This window comes from Limanda limanda, chromosome 17 (genome assembly GCF_963576545.1).
Source record: "Limanda limanda chromosome 17, fLimLim1.1, whole genome shotgun sequence".
In the NCBI taxonomy this organism is placed as follows: domain Eukaryota; kingdom Metazoa; phylum Chordata; class Actinopteri; order Pleuronectiformes; family Pleuronectidae; genus Limanda; species Limanda limanda.
The window spans coordinates 12,281,928-12,295,732 of record NC_083652.1 but is presented as its reverse complement, the minus strand read 5'-3'; the positions used below and the strand labels follow the sequence as shown (position 1 = coordinate 12,295,732).

The window sequence follows — 13,805 nt, the reverse complement described above, 5'->3', positions numbered from 1 at the left end:
AGACAAAGAAAAATACTTGCAGGCAGTGATGAAAATGCAATAATGTTTATATATTAAGTGTAAGTTATTCTTTAAATCTTTTTAAAGTAATATAGTGCTTTAAATCAAATAATTGTATTAATAAAATATAATTTAGCGAAAGGAATGAAAAGATGCAAAATTCACAGTATCAATTTTATTTTTAAAAATTCTAAGGAATGGTTCTAAAGATGTTTCATTATACATGTATCATTCTTATTGTATTAATCAATAAATGAACATTGGTAATTACGGTAATTGGTTTCCTCACTTTTTCAGCAGGAAATTGTTTACGCCCCCTTATTTCAATATATTCGGCCCATGGTATAAGACGTCACTTCCGCTCCATCTTAAGCCACGCAGGGATCCAACATGGCGGACACCGGTGCGGTGGACACGCTCCTGCGGCTCCTGGAGACGACGGACGGCGGCGTGGAGAGCCTGGAAGTGGCGGCCGGCCTCGGGGTGGACCACCAGGTCGTCGTCGGGGCTGTGAAGAGTCTGCAGGCCGCCGGTGACGTGAGTTTCCCGGCGTGAGAGGCAGCGGAAGTCCCGGCTGTCAACATGACGCAATCCGGTGGTTTGAGTGACGCTCGGGTTTTAATGTCGGTTCTGTTTGTTCCAGCTCATCTCGGCAGAGCAGCGATCCTCCAAACACTGGGAGCTGACGGAGGAGGGCGAGGACACCGCCCGGCATGGGAGCCAGGAAGCCCGGGTGGTGGGCTCCATCCCGCCGGAGGGGCTGGCCCAGAGCGAGCTGATGGTGAGGTCACAGGTGGAGGTTCAGCTCCATCACATCATCCACAAGCTAATGAGGCTAATGTAGAAACACAGGAGCTGAGGGTGAAGCAGCAGGTGGAGGTTCAGCTCCAACACATCCTCACAAGCTAATGAGGCTAATGTAGAAACACAGGAGCTGAGGGTGAAGCAGCAGGTGGAGGTTCAGCTCCATCACATCATCCACAAGCTAATGAAGCTAATTAAGAAACACAGGAGCTGATGGTGAAGCAGCAGGTGGAGGTTCAGCTCCATCACATAGTGTAGCAGACTTCAATAACTTTAATATTGTTGAATATAATTGAACCACCACAGTTTCAGTATTTAGATGCTTATGTGTCCCCAGACCATGAATTGTGTGCTTCTCTAACTTCTATTGCAGGTTTATCATATATTGTATATCTATAAAAGAGACAACCAGTCACACCTGTGGTCAATTAAGAGTCCAATTAAGCTTATGTCTTAGGGAGGAAACACCTGGAGAAAACACACACAGACAAGTGAACCTCCACAAGTTAAAAAGCACATCAGTGGTTTCCCAGTGTAAGTTCCCAGTTTGTGTTTCCGGTGGTGAACGTCTGCTTCTCTGTCCCTGTGTAGAAACTGTCCTTCGGGAAGGTCGGCTTCAGCAAGGCCATGTCCAACAAGTGGATCCGAGTGGACAAGGTGCACGAGGGCGGACCCAGGATCTTCAGAGCTGTACGTGTTCCTACATGATGTCCTTGAGTGTGTCTGTGTTCACGTCAGTAAGTTTCATGTGTTTGTGTTTGTGTTGTTGTCGTCAGGTTGATAACATCCAGGACCAGGTCCAAGAGAAGCTGCTGCTGGTGCAGAAAGGAAACGGATCTCAGCTGGAGGAGAAGGAGAAGAACGAGCTGAAGAAGAGAAAGCTGCTCTCTGAAGTGTGAGTCTGAGGTCTGCACGTGTGCTGAATGTGTGTCTGTCTGGCAGTAGGGGGCAGTAGAGGGTTTGTTGTGCTTCAGTGTTTGATCTGAAACTAATAGAAGCTCAGTGGGATTCATTGAATTCTCTGAATCAAACTGCAACACATGCTTTGTGATTGAGGATTTGATTGAGAGCCTTTAATTTGCACTACTCAACTTGAGCAATTATACTGTTCAGATGTAGAAGGTAGAGGTTGTATAAAGGTTCTTAAAAATGTCTGAAATTCCATAATCTAAATTCAAGGCCTTAACAAAGTTTTGAATGTGTTAGAATATTGCATACAAGGTCTTAAATACGTTTAGGTACGACTTAATTATATTATCCATTTAAGTTGCTCTTTAAAGTGTTTTGGGGACATAAATAGTTTTGTGATGTCTCCGTGTGCTGTAGTTGTGCTAACTGAGCCTACAAACAGCCAAGGCAGAGTTGAGTAGTTAGAAGTCATTTTATTTTCTGTGTTCAGGACGGTGAAGACTTACTGGATCACCAAAGGAATCTCCTTCAGCACGACTCTCACCAAACAGGAGACGGAGCTCACACCTGAGATGATCGCCACGTGAGTCCACTTCCAGTTACCTCGGCTGGAGAACGTGTCCTGTTTGCTCTCCCCTGTCTGTCAGTGACAGTGTGGAGGGTCTCAAACACAGGACACAGAGAAACCTCTGCCCTTATAAAGGGGACGGGTCCAAAGATGAGGACTTTGTCCTAAAGGCAGGGCAGGACATGATCATAAGGACCGAAAAGATGATTTACATCAGTGCTACATGAATTAATGCTGTAGCTCGTACAGATTTCTCGAGGACTAGGTATGACATGTCTTCTTTTTTCTTCCTGGACTCAGAGGCAACTGGAAAGAGAAGAAGTTCAAACCCTACAACTTCGAGGCCTTGGGCGTCGCCCCAGACTGTGGCCACCTGCACCCGCTGATGAAGGTTCGAACTCAGTTCAGACAGATCTTCCTGGAGATGGGGTGAGTCCCTGTAAATAAAGAAGAATCCACACACACATTCTTAAACCAGGAAACACAATAAATGAACTCTGTTTTCCTGCAGCTTCACCGAGATGCCGACCAACAACTTCATAGAAAGCTCGTTCTGGAACTTTGACTCCTTGTTTCAGCCGCAGCAGCATCCGGCCAGAGACCAGCACGACACCTTCTTCCTGTCCGGTAAGACGGAGACTGTGTCTGATACGTTCTGTCCACGTAGACATGTTCTCACTTTTGTATTAACTGGACATTTTACGAGTGTCCGGAGGAATTAACTTTTGCTTTCTCGCATAAACCCTTTACGGATAATTTCTTGAAGATGTCTGTATCTCAGTCTGAAAGCAGCATGTGATCCGGTCCCTGTGATTTAAGTTGATCATTCACCACGAGGATTCATTTTTCAGATCCAGCCCTCGCCCACGAGTTCCCAATGGATTATCTGGAGCGGGTGAAGAAGGTCCACTCAGAGGGAGGTTTCGGTTCACAAGGGTGAGTCACACGCTCGCACAACAAACACAATCGTCAGCGGCAACGAAACCACCAACAACATCATGATCCAACTTCCTGTTTCAGGTACAAATGCGAATGGAAGATCGAGGAGGCTCAGAAGAACATCCTCCGAACGCACACTACAGCCGTCAGTGCACGCATGTTGTATAAACTCGCACAACAGGTGAGTGCACAGACATTTATACATGTATTTGAACTATTGTGGTCAATGTCCCATCCACTAACAACGAAGAGGCGGGGTTTGACCTTATGTTCCTCCATGCTGTAAATGTTTAAATGACGACTGTTATAGGAACAGAGTCATTCAGTGATCATGTGACCACACAGTTCATTTACTGTATCTGTGTCTCCAACAAACCAGGAGACGTTCACCCCCGTCAAGTATTTCTCCATCGACCGGGTGTTCAGGAACGAGACGTTAGACGCCACCCACCTGGCCGAGTTCCACCAGATCGAGGGCGTGGTCGCCGACTACGGACTCACACTGGGAGACCTCATGGGCATCCTGCACCAGTTCTTCACCAAACTGGGTCAGGACACATTCTGGTGCTTGTGTTGAAATAAAAGATGCAAATACACAAAGCCACGTATTCCTGCAAACATGATGCTAGTGATGCTAATCACGTGTTCTCTTCAGTGTTTTGTCCTCATGACATGTTTGAATGACTTTATTTCTCGTTTTGTAATTTTCTGTTTTCTAGGAATTACCAAACTACGCTTCAAACCTGCCTACAACCCGTACACAGAGCCCAGCATGGAAGTGTTCAGCTACCATGAAGGTCTGAAGAAGTGGGTGGAGGTGGGGAACTCCGGAGTCTTCAGACCAGAGATGCTGCTGCCCATGGGTCTCCCAGAGGATGTGTCTGTCATCGCCTGGGGTCTTTCGCTGGAGAGGTGAACGAACACAGACCTAAACACAAACTGTCTCTGCAGGTTTAGAGAGAACACAACTCTTTTTAATGAAGTGTCATCTCGAAGACTGTTTTGAAAATGGGAGCATGTTTGTCTCTCGCATTTGAAGAAGCCACCACTGCTATTGCAGGAAATTTGACTTTCTGTCTGAACACAAACTGATAAATCGGTCGGACTCTGGTCAGACCTGTGATAAATACGTGGGACATGTTGTTGTGCTGCTGCTCACTTTGTCTCCTCCTCCTCTGTCCTGCAGACCAACGATGATCAAATACGGCATCAACAACATCCGAGAGCTGGTGGGACACAAGGTGAACCTGCAGATGGTCTACGACGGCCCCATCTGTCGTCTGGACTCCTGAGCGGCACCACAACCACTTGATCTGACCATGTGACATCTCATGTCTGACTCCTCCTGCCAGTTGTTCCTAATCCAACCGGCAGGGCTTCGACATGTAGGATCAGACTTTGTATGAACTTGATTCTCTGATCTCTGCTGCTTCGCAGAACATGGAGTCAGGAGACATGTTGCTCGTATAAAGTCACAAAGTTTCTCAAGTACAGGGAGGAAAAAAACTTTTGGAATGTGACAAACATAAAATGAAGTTTTTTCCAAATCTGACTTGTGTGTTTCTTCTAAACATGTTGTAATCAACGGTTTCAGCCTTGAACTCTGGAGGATTCTCTCTCAACTGGGTCGGGAGCTCCTGAGGTTTCCTTCACGTGACGTCTGCAGCAGGAGATTCCCTCGGTCAGCGCGTGTTGAGCTGTTGTTATTGTGCTACTTTCCAGATATAGATCACTGTATGTTTGTAAAACCATGTTGTGCTGAAGGTTTGTTTTTGGGATGAAGAGTTTGGATGTGATTTAGCCGTTTGGCTTCTGTGTAACTCCAAAGATCTGGGATTACAGTCGACCTTCATCACTGTTTAAACAAACAGCCTGGGAACCAATCAGCTGGCTGTCAACAGGTTGTTGTTCAGCAAAGGAGTTTGTTATAAAAGAACAGAGCTGATTTCAGGACCTTTTTGTGGACGCTGGGTTGGACCCAAAAAAGAGATTCGATTTTGGTGCAGATTCAGGATTGTTTGGAACATTGAGATTTTGATTTTACAGTTTAATTATGTAATGTTTCCCCCATTAGATTTTGTTGTATTAAATGTAAGTCCAGTAAAGTTCAGACTTCACGAAGCTCTGCTCCAGCATCTGATCACGTGACGCTGCTCAGACTGAAGTGAATAAATGAGGATTCAAATTCCCCTAAAAAGAAAACAGACATGTCTGAAAAAGCTTTGGCCTTTTCCAAATAAATTGTGCACCAATAGTGGAATACTTTGTGAGAGAAGTCTCCCTGGAGCTGTTGAATTAGTATTTATAAAATTTCCTGTGATTTTAGATTTTTGAAGAAGAGTCAGAGGAGTCACCTGAAATCCTCTCGCCTCATTAAGTGAAAGTTCAGGTCTTAGAATAGCAGCAGCCGTGAGCTGGTTTTAAACCAGCTCACTTTCCTGGGACTCTACTTACTCTCGTGCTTTAATCTGCACTATGAGGCCCGACAACATGGGGGGGGGGGGGGATCCGTGTGACACCTGCAGTACAGGCCCCAGGATTACGCTGTGTTGATGAATTGCTGGAACTTCGTTAAGTCTTCAACCGAAGCTAATCCCTCAGTGTCTTGAAATAACATTCCAGTGCAGCTCGGTGGAAACCGCTTTGCTGACCTCCACCTTTTTTCTCTTTCATTCTGATCTTTGAGTTTGACTCAACTGGACAAAAAAGACACAAATCTGTGATCTCTGGCCTCAGAATGACTTTATGTTTAATCTGGTGCACAGGTGGATTATATCTGAACAGCAGATTGACAAACTTTCAATCTCATCCAGCTCGAACAAACAAGTCAAATCAGCCTGAACGTGAGGCAGCATCTCGACTTCAGTGTTTGTACAAAGAAATAAGTCACAGTGTCGCCATGACACTCGAGAGCAGCTTCTCCCTGAAGCTCAGGCACAGACACGATGCCCAGTGATCTTCTGCACTAATCCTCTCCGTCCTCTGCGTGTCCTTCTCCTGCTGTTTGACTCTTCAGCTGATAGGTTAAGTGAGAGGGAGACAACAGTCTGGACACTTTGAGGAATGAGTCGTGATGTCAGAACACGGAGGCGTGTTGCTGTGAGAGTTTCTACACACAGGTTCAAATGACATCTCCTCACAGCCACGTTTCCCAAACATTCATCCTGGTTGGTTGTACAAGTCGACCTCCTGTCACTAAGTTACTGGGCATCAAGGCGGATCATGATCACGGGGGGGTGAGGTCAGAACTCCCGGGGGTGGAGGTTCTCCCTGCTCGGCCCGGGGCTGCCAGAGAACGGCAGGGGGCCGTGACTGGTCGGGCTGTGGGAGTGCGGGAAGAACGAGGGGATGTAGGGAAGGCCTCCCATCAGCAGCGGGCTGGCGAGGGGGTCATCGTCCTTGGGCAGCGCGATGACCACGTCGTCCTGGTCCCACACGTGAAAGGCATTGTGGGCGAAGGGATGTGCTGGGGGGGGGTGGCTGGAGGCCACGCGCTGCGCTTCGTTTTCCTTCTCCATCTCTTCATCACCGGCCGGACCCAACACGCATTCTGCACAAGAGAGCAAGGGAAGTTATAGATTTAACATGAACATTTGCTTGTGACAAAAATGAAAAGGCCTGAAATTATTGACCAGAGAGGAAGTGTGAAGATTTCATTTAAACTATATAATATAAACTCCACACGATCAGAGAGATGAGCTCAAACTGTTGGATAAAGTTATGATCCATTCGTCCCTCTCATAAGAAACTGATCCTCGAGATGAGATGAAGCATTTTTTTAATTTTAGAGATAAAAGATTAAAAGTAAATAATAAAAGCAATGGATGAAGTCTCATTTGAAAATATTATAAATATAAATAGTAAAAATGAGTAAATACATAAATACATATTAAAAACATCTAAGAGGAAAAACAAATGATCTTGAATAGTGTATAACTACCCTTTACATTCATTATTATTATTAATATGCAACCAGGTGTAGAATGTCTGATTTGAAAACTACTGTATGTGATAATAATAATCCATACATCATATTCCAAATGTAAGTTAAATAGTGGATGAGCTATAATAATACAAATAATACTAAATGAAAATGAAATGTCATGTTGACACTCAAGGACATTACAATATATTATAAACAAAGATATGAATCATTAAAGTAAGAGAAGAGTTAAAATCTGATTGAGTCCTACCTGCAATGTCGATGGCCAGATCCTTGATGAGATGTCCCACGATGGCGTAGGCCACGCCCACCACCACCAGCGCCGCCATGAGCAGGTACAGCACGGCCTTGGGCAGCGGGATGAGGTCCTTCACCACGGGCTTGTACTGCCGGTACAGAGGGTCCTCCAGGGGCGAGGAGCCCAGCCCGGTGAGGTTATAACCATCCATGATGAGGAAGACTATAAACAGGACGCTTCTCCAGACATGACCGAGACGCCTCTCACAGGAAAACTCAGATTCTGCAGAGGAGACAGAAGCTGTCAAACATGTCGGGATCAAATAAAACAGTGAAAGTAATTTGGAACATTCAAACTTCAAACCTGATACGTGTGAGTGATGCTTCTCCAGGTTCTGCTGCCTCCTGCTCTGTCCCTGGTGCTGAAGAGCTGAGGGTTTGTCCACCGCCAGGTTCCGCCCCCTCCGTTGACCGCCCTGCTCTCTCTCTCTCTCTCTCTCTCTCTCTCTCTCTCTCTCTCTCTCTCTCTCTCTCTCTCTCTCTCTCTCTCTCTCTCTCTCTCTCTCTCTCTCTCTCTCTCTCTCTCTCTCTCTCTCTCTCTCTCTCTCTCTCTCTCTCTCTCTCTCTCTCTCTCTCTCTCTCTCTCTCTCTCTCTCTCTCTCTCTCTCTCTCTCTCTCTCTCTCTCTCTCTCTCTCTCTCTCTCTCTCTCTCTCTCTCTCTCTCTCTCTCTCTCTCTCTCTCTCTCTCTCTCTAACCGCCTCTGACAAGCCTCTGCTCACAACAAGCTTACACGCCGGCGTCGCTCTTCCCTTAATTCCCTGGAGTTACTGAGAAAGTCTCTTCGTGGGGAATCAATTCTCTCTATTTGTGCTGATCCAGCCTCTTTAGGGTTTGCCTGATGTAAGGTGTGTAACTCTGAGACACACACACACCACAACATGCCTCACACACAACAAACTGATATTAAATCAACACAATTCCTCCCACATATATCTGAAAATAAAGGTGATAACCTGCATGTCACTCAATAAATGTTATTAACTGTTGGATTAAAATAGATTTACATTTAAAGTTACTCACCAGAACGTGCGAATCCTTTAGGTCCAAATAAATCCGTCTATTGTCTCCCGCTGATCCGGGCTCGGGTGGTGGAGGTCATCCAAGACGTCTCTGTCCCTCAGCACGCTCTCCAGCTCCTCCTGAGTGATCCTCAGGCGTCCCGAGGCCCGATGGGACATGTTGTCGCCCCCCCCCCCCCCCCAAACATTGACACTGAAACCGTATATTGTGAATACGCCAGTTTATTGCACGTTCACATGTTCAATGCCGTCAAACTGCCATAGGATGAAAGTTCATTCCCCTGCAGACACTTAAATAACCTTTATTCATATCAAGCCTCAATGACCTTCTGACCTCTGACATCGTAGTGTTTCAGCCCGTAAAGTGCAACAAGTACCAGCTACACAGAGACGGGTTTAAATAGATCAAAACTTACTTGCTCATTCCAAATCAGTGTCTGAATTTACTAAGTTTTAACTTTGCATTCATCAGTAAAAAGCAGCAAATCTTGGATCTTGACCTTATTCAAAGTTTTCATTCCTGACTACAGTGAATCATGATGACGTCCAAACTAATCGAGTGAGAAACAAAGAGTTGGAAAACACGGTTGTGACAGATATAGAAAAATATCTCTCTATACAAATCTACATCTGAGTTAATTACACTTAATCAGCTCCCTCACAGGCTGGTTCTTTCTTTCAGAATAAAAGCATTCGATATATATTTCACAAACCTGAGAAAAAAAAACCCATTTCCATTATATATATATGACACTTGATCCAAACTAACTTAAAACTGCTTGTATCTCATTTCTGACAGTATGCTCCTGTTGCTGAGGATCAGAGAGTTTGAGTCTACTTGTCCACAGTGAAGGACTGAAGTCCCGTGATGACTCTGCCCAGGATCAGTGCGTGGATATCATGAGTGCCTGAGGACGACAGAGGAGAAGACCGATGACTAACAAGCTCAACAGCCGTGTAATGGATCAACAACTAAATTAATATGAATTGAATGTTAGGGGCAAGATGAACTAAACATGGGTGGGAAGCAGTTGAGAACTAACTAGATCTGTGCAGGACTGTGGGTGGACACAAGTGGTGAATATAATCCTTCAAGTGTTCAGAGGCTGTGCAGCAATTCAGCCAAATGAACTTCTGGTTACACAATCGGCTTCTTCCTCACCTTCGTATGTGTTGACGGCCTCCAGGTTCAACATGTGGCGGATGATGTGGTACTCGTCTGAAATGCCGTTTCCTCCCAGCATGTCTCTGGCCTGCCGGGCGATGTCCAGGGCTTTACCACAGCTGTTCCTCTTCAGCATGGATATCATCTCTGGGGCCGCTCTGAAAAACAAAACAATACATTTGCAACCGTTTTCCACCGGGAGTGAACAGGACAGGACGTGGTTTCACAGCTTCATACACCTCAGGGAAACAAGGAAATTACTTTTTCTCATCGATGAGTCTTCCCAGCTGCAGACACGACTGGAGGCCGATGGTTATCTCCGTCAGCATGTCGGCCATTTTCTTCTGCATCAGCTGATTCCTCGCCAGTGGCACGCCGAACTGGATTCTGGTTCAGAGAGGGAAGTCATTTAGTGTATTGAACTCTAACGCAACAAGTGGACGAGTTGTGCTCGGTTTCTTCTGACCTGTCGAGTGTGTACTGTCGAGCTGCGTGGAAGCAGAACTCTGCAGCACCCAGCGCGCCCCAGGCGATACCGTACCGGGCGTTGTTCAAGCAGCCGAAAGGTCCCTGCAAGCAACAAGAGGAGATGAGCAACTACTACTGTGTACTTTACTTTAACTGCATCTGTAACCGTCACAGTTTGACTCCACTCACCCCCAGGCCGGACACTTTGGGGAGCAGGTTCTCCTCAGGGACCTCCACCTCGTCCATGACGATCATGCCGGTAGCCGAGGCTCTGAGGGAGAACTTCCCCTCGATCTTGGGCGTGGAGAAGCCTTTCATCCCGCGCTCCAAGATGAAGCCACGGATCTTCCCATCATCGCATTTGGCCCAGACCACAGCCACGTCTGCCACGGGGGAGTTGGTGATCCTGGAAGTGAAGGGAAGGGGGCGGAGACAAGCTATCGTAGACACTGGTGAACACTGATATACTGTAATGATGCAGCATGACAGTGGGTACGTTTCTGTTAACAGAATACATTTGAATAATAATTATATGACAACGTATGTCTTACATCTACCAAACATAGTTTCAAGAAGTGAGTGAAAATAGAATGAATAGTCTCAAACATAAACCTGGTATGTGAATGCAAGTTTAACTGTGAACAGCTCCACCAAGTGGACAACTGACGACATATCAGGTCAAGTGCCACAACAAAAACATTTCAACGTTTAAAGAGAAAAACTAAATTTTTAACAATATGTGGTGAAAATACAAACGCTATGAAATATAAGTTCAATATATAAGAAATACTGGAATATTGTATAGAGTGAAAGAAAGAAAGGTCACTAAAAGGTCACTGATGTTTGTTGCTGTTTTCAGATCATTTACGGTTTCTGAACATGACAGTGTAAATACACCTGACCTTATAATCACATGCTTTATGTAACATGTCATTGTTATTCAGATGATCTGTGTTCTCTATCGGTGAAGCTGTAGAACTGCATCGCACAGAAGATATTCAGCTGTTTGGTTCATCACGTTTCTGTCAGTGAAGTTCAATCTGTTTCTTGTCCATGGGGGGGGGGGTTGTTCACGTGACTTCACACGGACTCACCAGGTCTTTGAGCCGGTGACGGTGTAGGTGTGACTGGTCGGGTTGTATTTGGCTCTGGTTTCCATGCCGCTGGGGTCACTGCCGTGGTTCGGCTCCGTCAAGCCGAAGCAACCGAGGATCTCTCCACGAGCTGGAAGAGAGAGAGCGCGGGGGGGGATTACATCTCACACAGGAATAACCGAAAAGCTCAGTCGCTCATCAGAATAGAATCCAAACTGCTATTAACAGATACATGTGATTTTGGTCTTACCCAGCCTGGGGAGGTACTTCTCCTTCTGCTCCTCGGTGCCGTAGGCGTTGATCGGGTGCATGACCAGCGACGACTGCACGCTCATGACCGAGCGATAGCCACTGTCCACCCGCTCCACTTCTCTGGCAATCAAACCATAGGCCACATAGCTGGTCCCAGCGCAGCCATAACCTGTGAGTCAGATGCAGAGAGACGAGTCAAAAACAAACAGATACAAGAGAAGAGAACAAAGTCCATTAAAAGAGGCATTTGATTGTGAGACCAGTGGCTGACTATGGAAGTGTTGTGAAAGTTTATATCTCAACAATAATGGCGTCCATTCTGTTGATCTCATCAAAGTCACATGTTCATTCATGCAAAACAAACAGAGGGGTTCAGACTGACCTTTAATGGTTGGGCCCAGGACGCCCATCTCTCCCATCTCAGACACGATGTCTCTGTGGAAAACTGAGAGAAAAGGACACAACTGTCATGAGAGCAAGTAGTTAGACTGCTGGACTGATTAAACATCACTGAATAACTCACCTTCATTCCTGTTTGCCATCAGGATGCGAGGCATGAGTTTCTCTTGGCAGTAGGTGCGAAACGAGTCCCTGATCATGATCTCGTCCTCCGTCAGCTGACCCTCCAGGTTCAAGCCGTCACGCCAGTCGAACTGGACCTTCGCTGTCAGACATTAGGAATTGGAACAATTCAAATACCTCAAAAAACCGAGTTTGAAATACATCTTGTTAAGCGATTATAACCCAGGATTTATCACTTACGTGTTTTAGACTTCTGCTCAATCTTTTCTGCATCTGTGAAAATACAAATAATAACAAACAAGGGAATAAAACGTTGTTTCCCACCCAGTAGAAAAACATTGTTAAAAAGAGAAAGACCTTAAACTACTACACGCTCCTGCATGTTATTATTGTTATTGTTGTTGTTGTCGTACTCACCTTGTCTGACAGGCGCTGCAGTTGTCTGAGCTCTGGAAGCCGAGAGGATGACACATCTCGGAGGGTTGACCAGGAGACGACCCACAGCTCTCAATGCCATGATGGGAATAAGTCTGAGAAATAAAAACCCCACTTATCTTACTGCAACTCTCTGTTCACTGGGCTCAACCACAATCCTGTCAGCCGCCATGAAAACATGAACTCGTCTTCCTCGCCTCATTGCACCGTTTACCCTCCGTGGATCACACAAGCTACGACTACAGCCTCTATTACATATTACACTTTAAACACATGTCTACGTGAACAGCCTTTGAATAAGCTTTTTATTGCTTTATTTATTGTTTTTATTATTATATTGCTTTTAGCCAGACTCTGTGTTATTGCTTTAATTTATCTAATGTCTCTTGCATATATATTCTAAATAGGCATTTGTTTCCAGTCTGTGAAGCACACATAATAAAATACAGTTTTTTCCTGTTTTATTTAGTTATTCTGTCTGTTTTAGCTGCTCTGGTGTTGACATTGCTCCTGACACTGGTTCTTGTCACTGGTTTGAAACACAGCAGCAGCTCGAGTGGGAGCTTCCCACTCGAGCCACTGAGTAACTTTCCCTCAGATGAACTCTTCACTGTCTCGTCCACTGGAACAACCTTTCAGAGCTAGCAGGCTAAGCTAGGCTAGGCTAACCCAGGTAGACTCCACCGTGGCTACAAGCTAACAGCGCTAGCTCACGCAAGGAGACGTAGTTACGACGTTATAACATTGAACTTGCGTATGATTGTTAAGTAAATGTCACGTTGGTGGTCTGAGGGTTCCACTGAAACAGCAGAAACACCAGTAGCGGCTGTGTGAGGGTCTCGAACCTGTGACGTGCGGCTCCACCGTCCTTTCTCCGTGAACACGTTCCTGCTGCCCGGTTGCAAAACAATACCTGACGTCATCACGCACAGCACCCCAAGCGCCAATCAGGTGCCACGCTGAGTGTCACGTCATCGCTGAACCACTGCCAGTGATGCAATATTTGTATCCTGATTATTATGTATTTATATATAAAGACAGTAAATATGAAATATGCTCTGAGACAAAGTGATTCTTTATTATTAACAAATCATTGTTGCGGATTGCGGCCTTTTAAGGACACTTCCGCCACAGGGGAGGATCCTGATTGGCCAGTTAGCGGGGGCGTGAACGCTGGAGGACTTCCCAGAATAAATATAGATACACAATAAAAGTCAAGTTCAAACGACTCCTCTAAATAAGTTCAGACAGGTCCTCAACCCCCCACTAGATGAATAATATATATATTATTATATATTATTATTACTTTTAGGTTACTAAAGTATTTAAAGCTGTTATGTAACAGCTTTAATTACTTTAGAAACCTAAAAGTTTTATAAAACTGGCTTT

The 13,805-nt window shown here is 45.4% G+C and overlaps 2 protein-coding genes across 2 annotated transcripts; one reads left to right on the top strand and one right to left on the bottom strand.

The window, feature by feature from the left end:
* Positions 1–373: 373 nt before the first annotated feature.
* On the top strand, positions 374–4,767 carry farsa (phenylalanyl-tRNA synthetase subunit alpha). The gene is made up of 12 exons (XM_061089621.1): positions 374–537; positions 644–781; positions 1,396–1,494; positions 1,581–1,699; positions 2,204–2,296; positions 2,582–2,710; positions 2,793–2,908; positions 3,133–3,217; positions 3,302–3,401; positions 3,600–3,768; positions 3,940–4,132; positions 4,407–4,767. Exons 1-12 carry the CDS (start codon positions 391–393, stop codon positions 4,510–4,512), a joined length of 1,494 nt encoding a protein of 497 aa, XP_060945604.1. The 5' UTR covers positions 374–390; the 3' UTR covers positions 4,513–4,767.
* Positions 4,768–8,684: 3,917 nt separating this feature from the next.
* Positions 8,685–13,324, bottom strand: gcdhb (glutaryl-CoA dehydrogenase b). Its single transcript, XM_061089620.1, has 12 exons — positions 13,262–13,324; positions 12,399–12,511; positions 12,222–12,254; positions 11,983–12,123; positions 11,842–11,904; positions 11,458–11,628; positions 11,208–11,337; positions 10,303–10,519; positions 10,112–10,215; positions 9,907–10,032; positions 9,643–9,803; positions 8,685–9,388 (listed from the first exon to the last, which is right to left on the bottom strand). Exons 2-12 carry the CDS (start codon positions 12,496–12,498, stop codon positions 9,315–9,317), a joined length of 1,320 nt encoding a protein of 439 aa, XP_060945603.1. The 5' UTR covers positions 12,499–12,511; positions 13,262–13,324; the 3' UTR covers positions 8,685–9,314.
* Between the last annotated feature and the right edge of the window lie 481 nt (positions 13,325–13,805).

Excerpts from the sequence above, each read along its gene's own strand:
- farsa (XM_061089621.1), top strand. The coding sequence starts at position 391 with ATGGCGGACACCGGTGCGGTGGACACGCTCCTGCGGCTCCTGGAGACG. Across the intron at positions 1,700-2,203 it reads AGAAAGCTGCTCTCTGAAGT|GACGGTGAAGACTTACTGGA; the intron begins GTGAGTCTGAGG and ends TTCTGTGTTCAG. Across the intron at positions 2,909-3,132 it reads CGACACCTTCTTCCTGTCCG|ATCCAGCCCTCGCCCACGAG; the intron begins GTAAGACGGAGA and ends TTCATTTTTCAG.
- gcdhb (XM_061089620.1), bottom strand. The coding sequence starts at position 12,498 with ATGGCATTGAGAGCTGTGGGTCGTCTCCTGGTCAACCCTCCGAGATGT. Across the intron at positions 12,255-12,398 it reads TGCAGCGCCTGTCAGACAAG|ATGCAGAAAAGATTGAGCAG; the intron begins GTGAGTACGACA and ends GTATTTTCACAG. Across the intron at positions 10,520-11,207 it reads GTCACCGGCTCAAAGACCTG|GATCACCAACTCCCCCGTGG; the intron begins GTGAGTCCGTGT and ends CTTCACTTCCAG.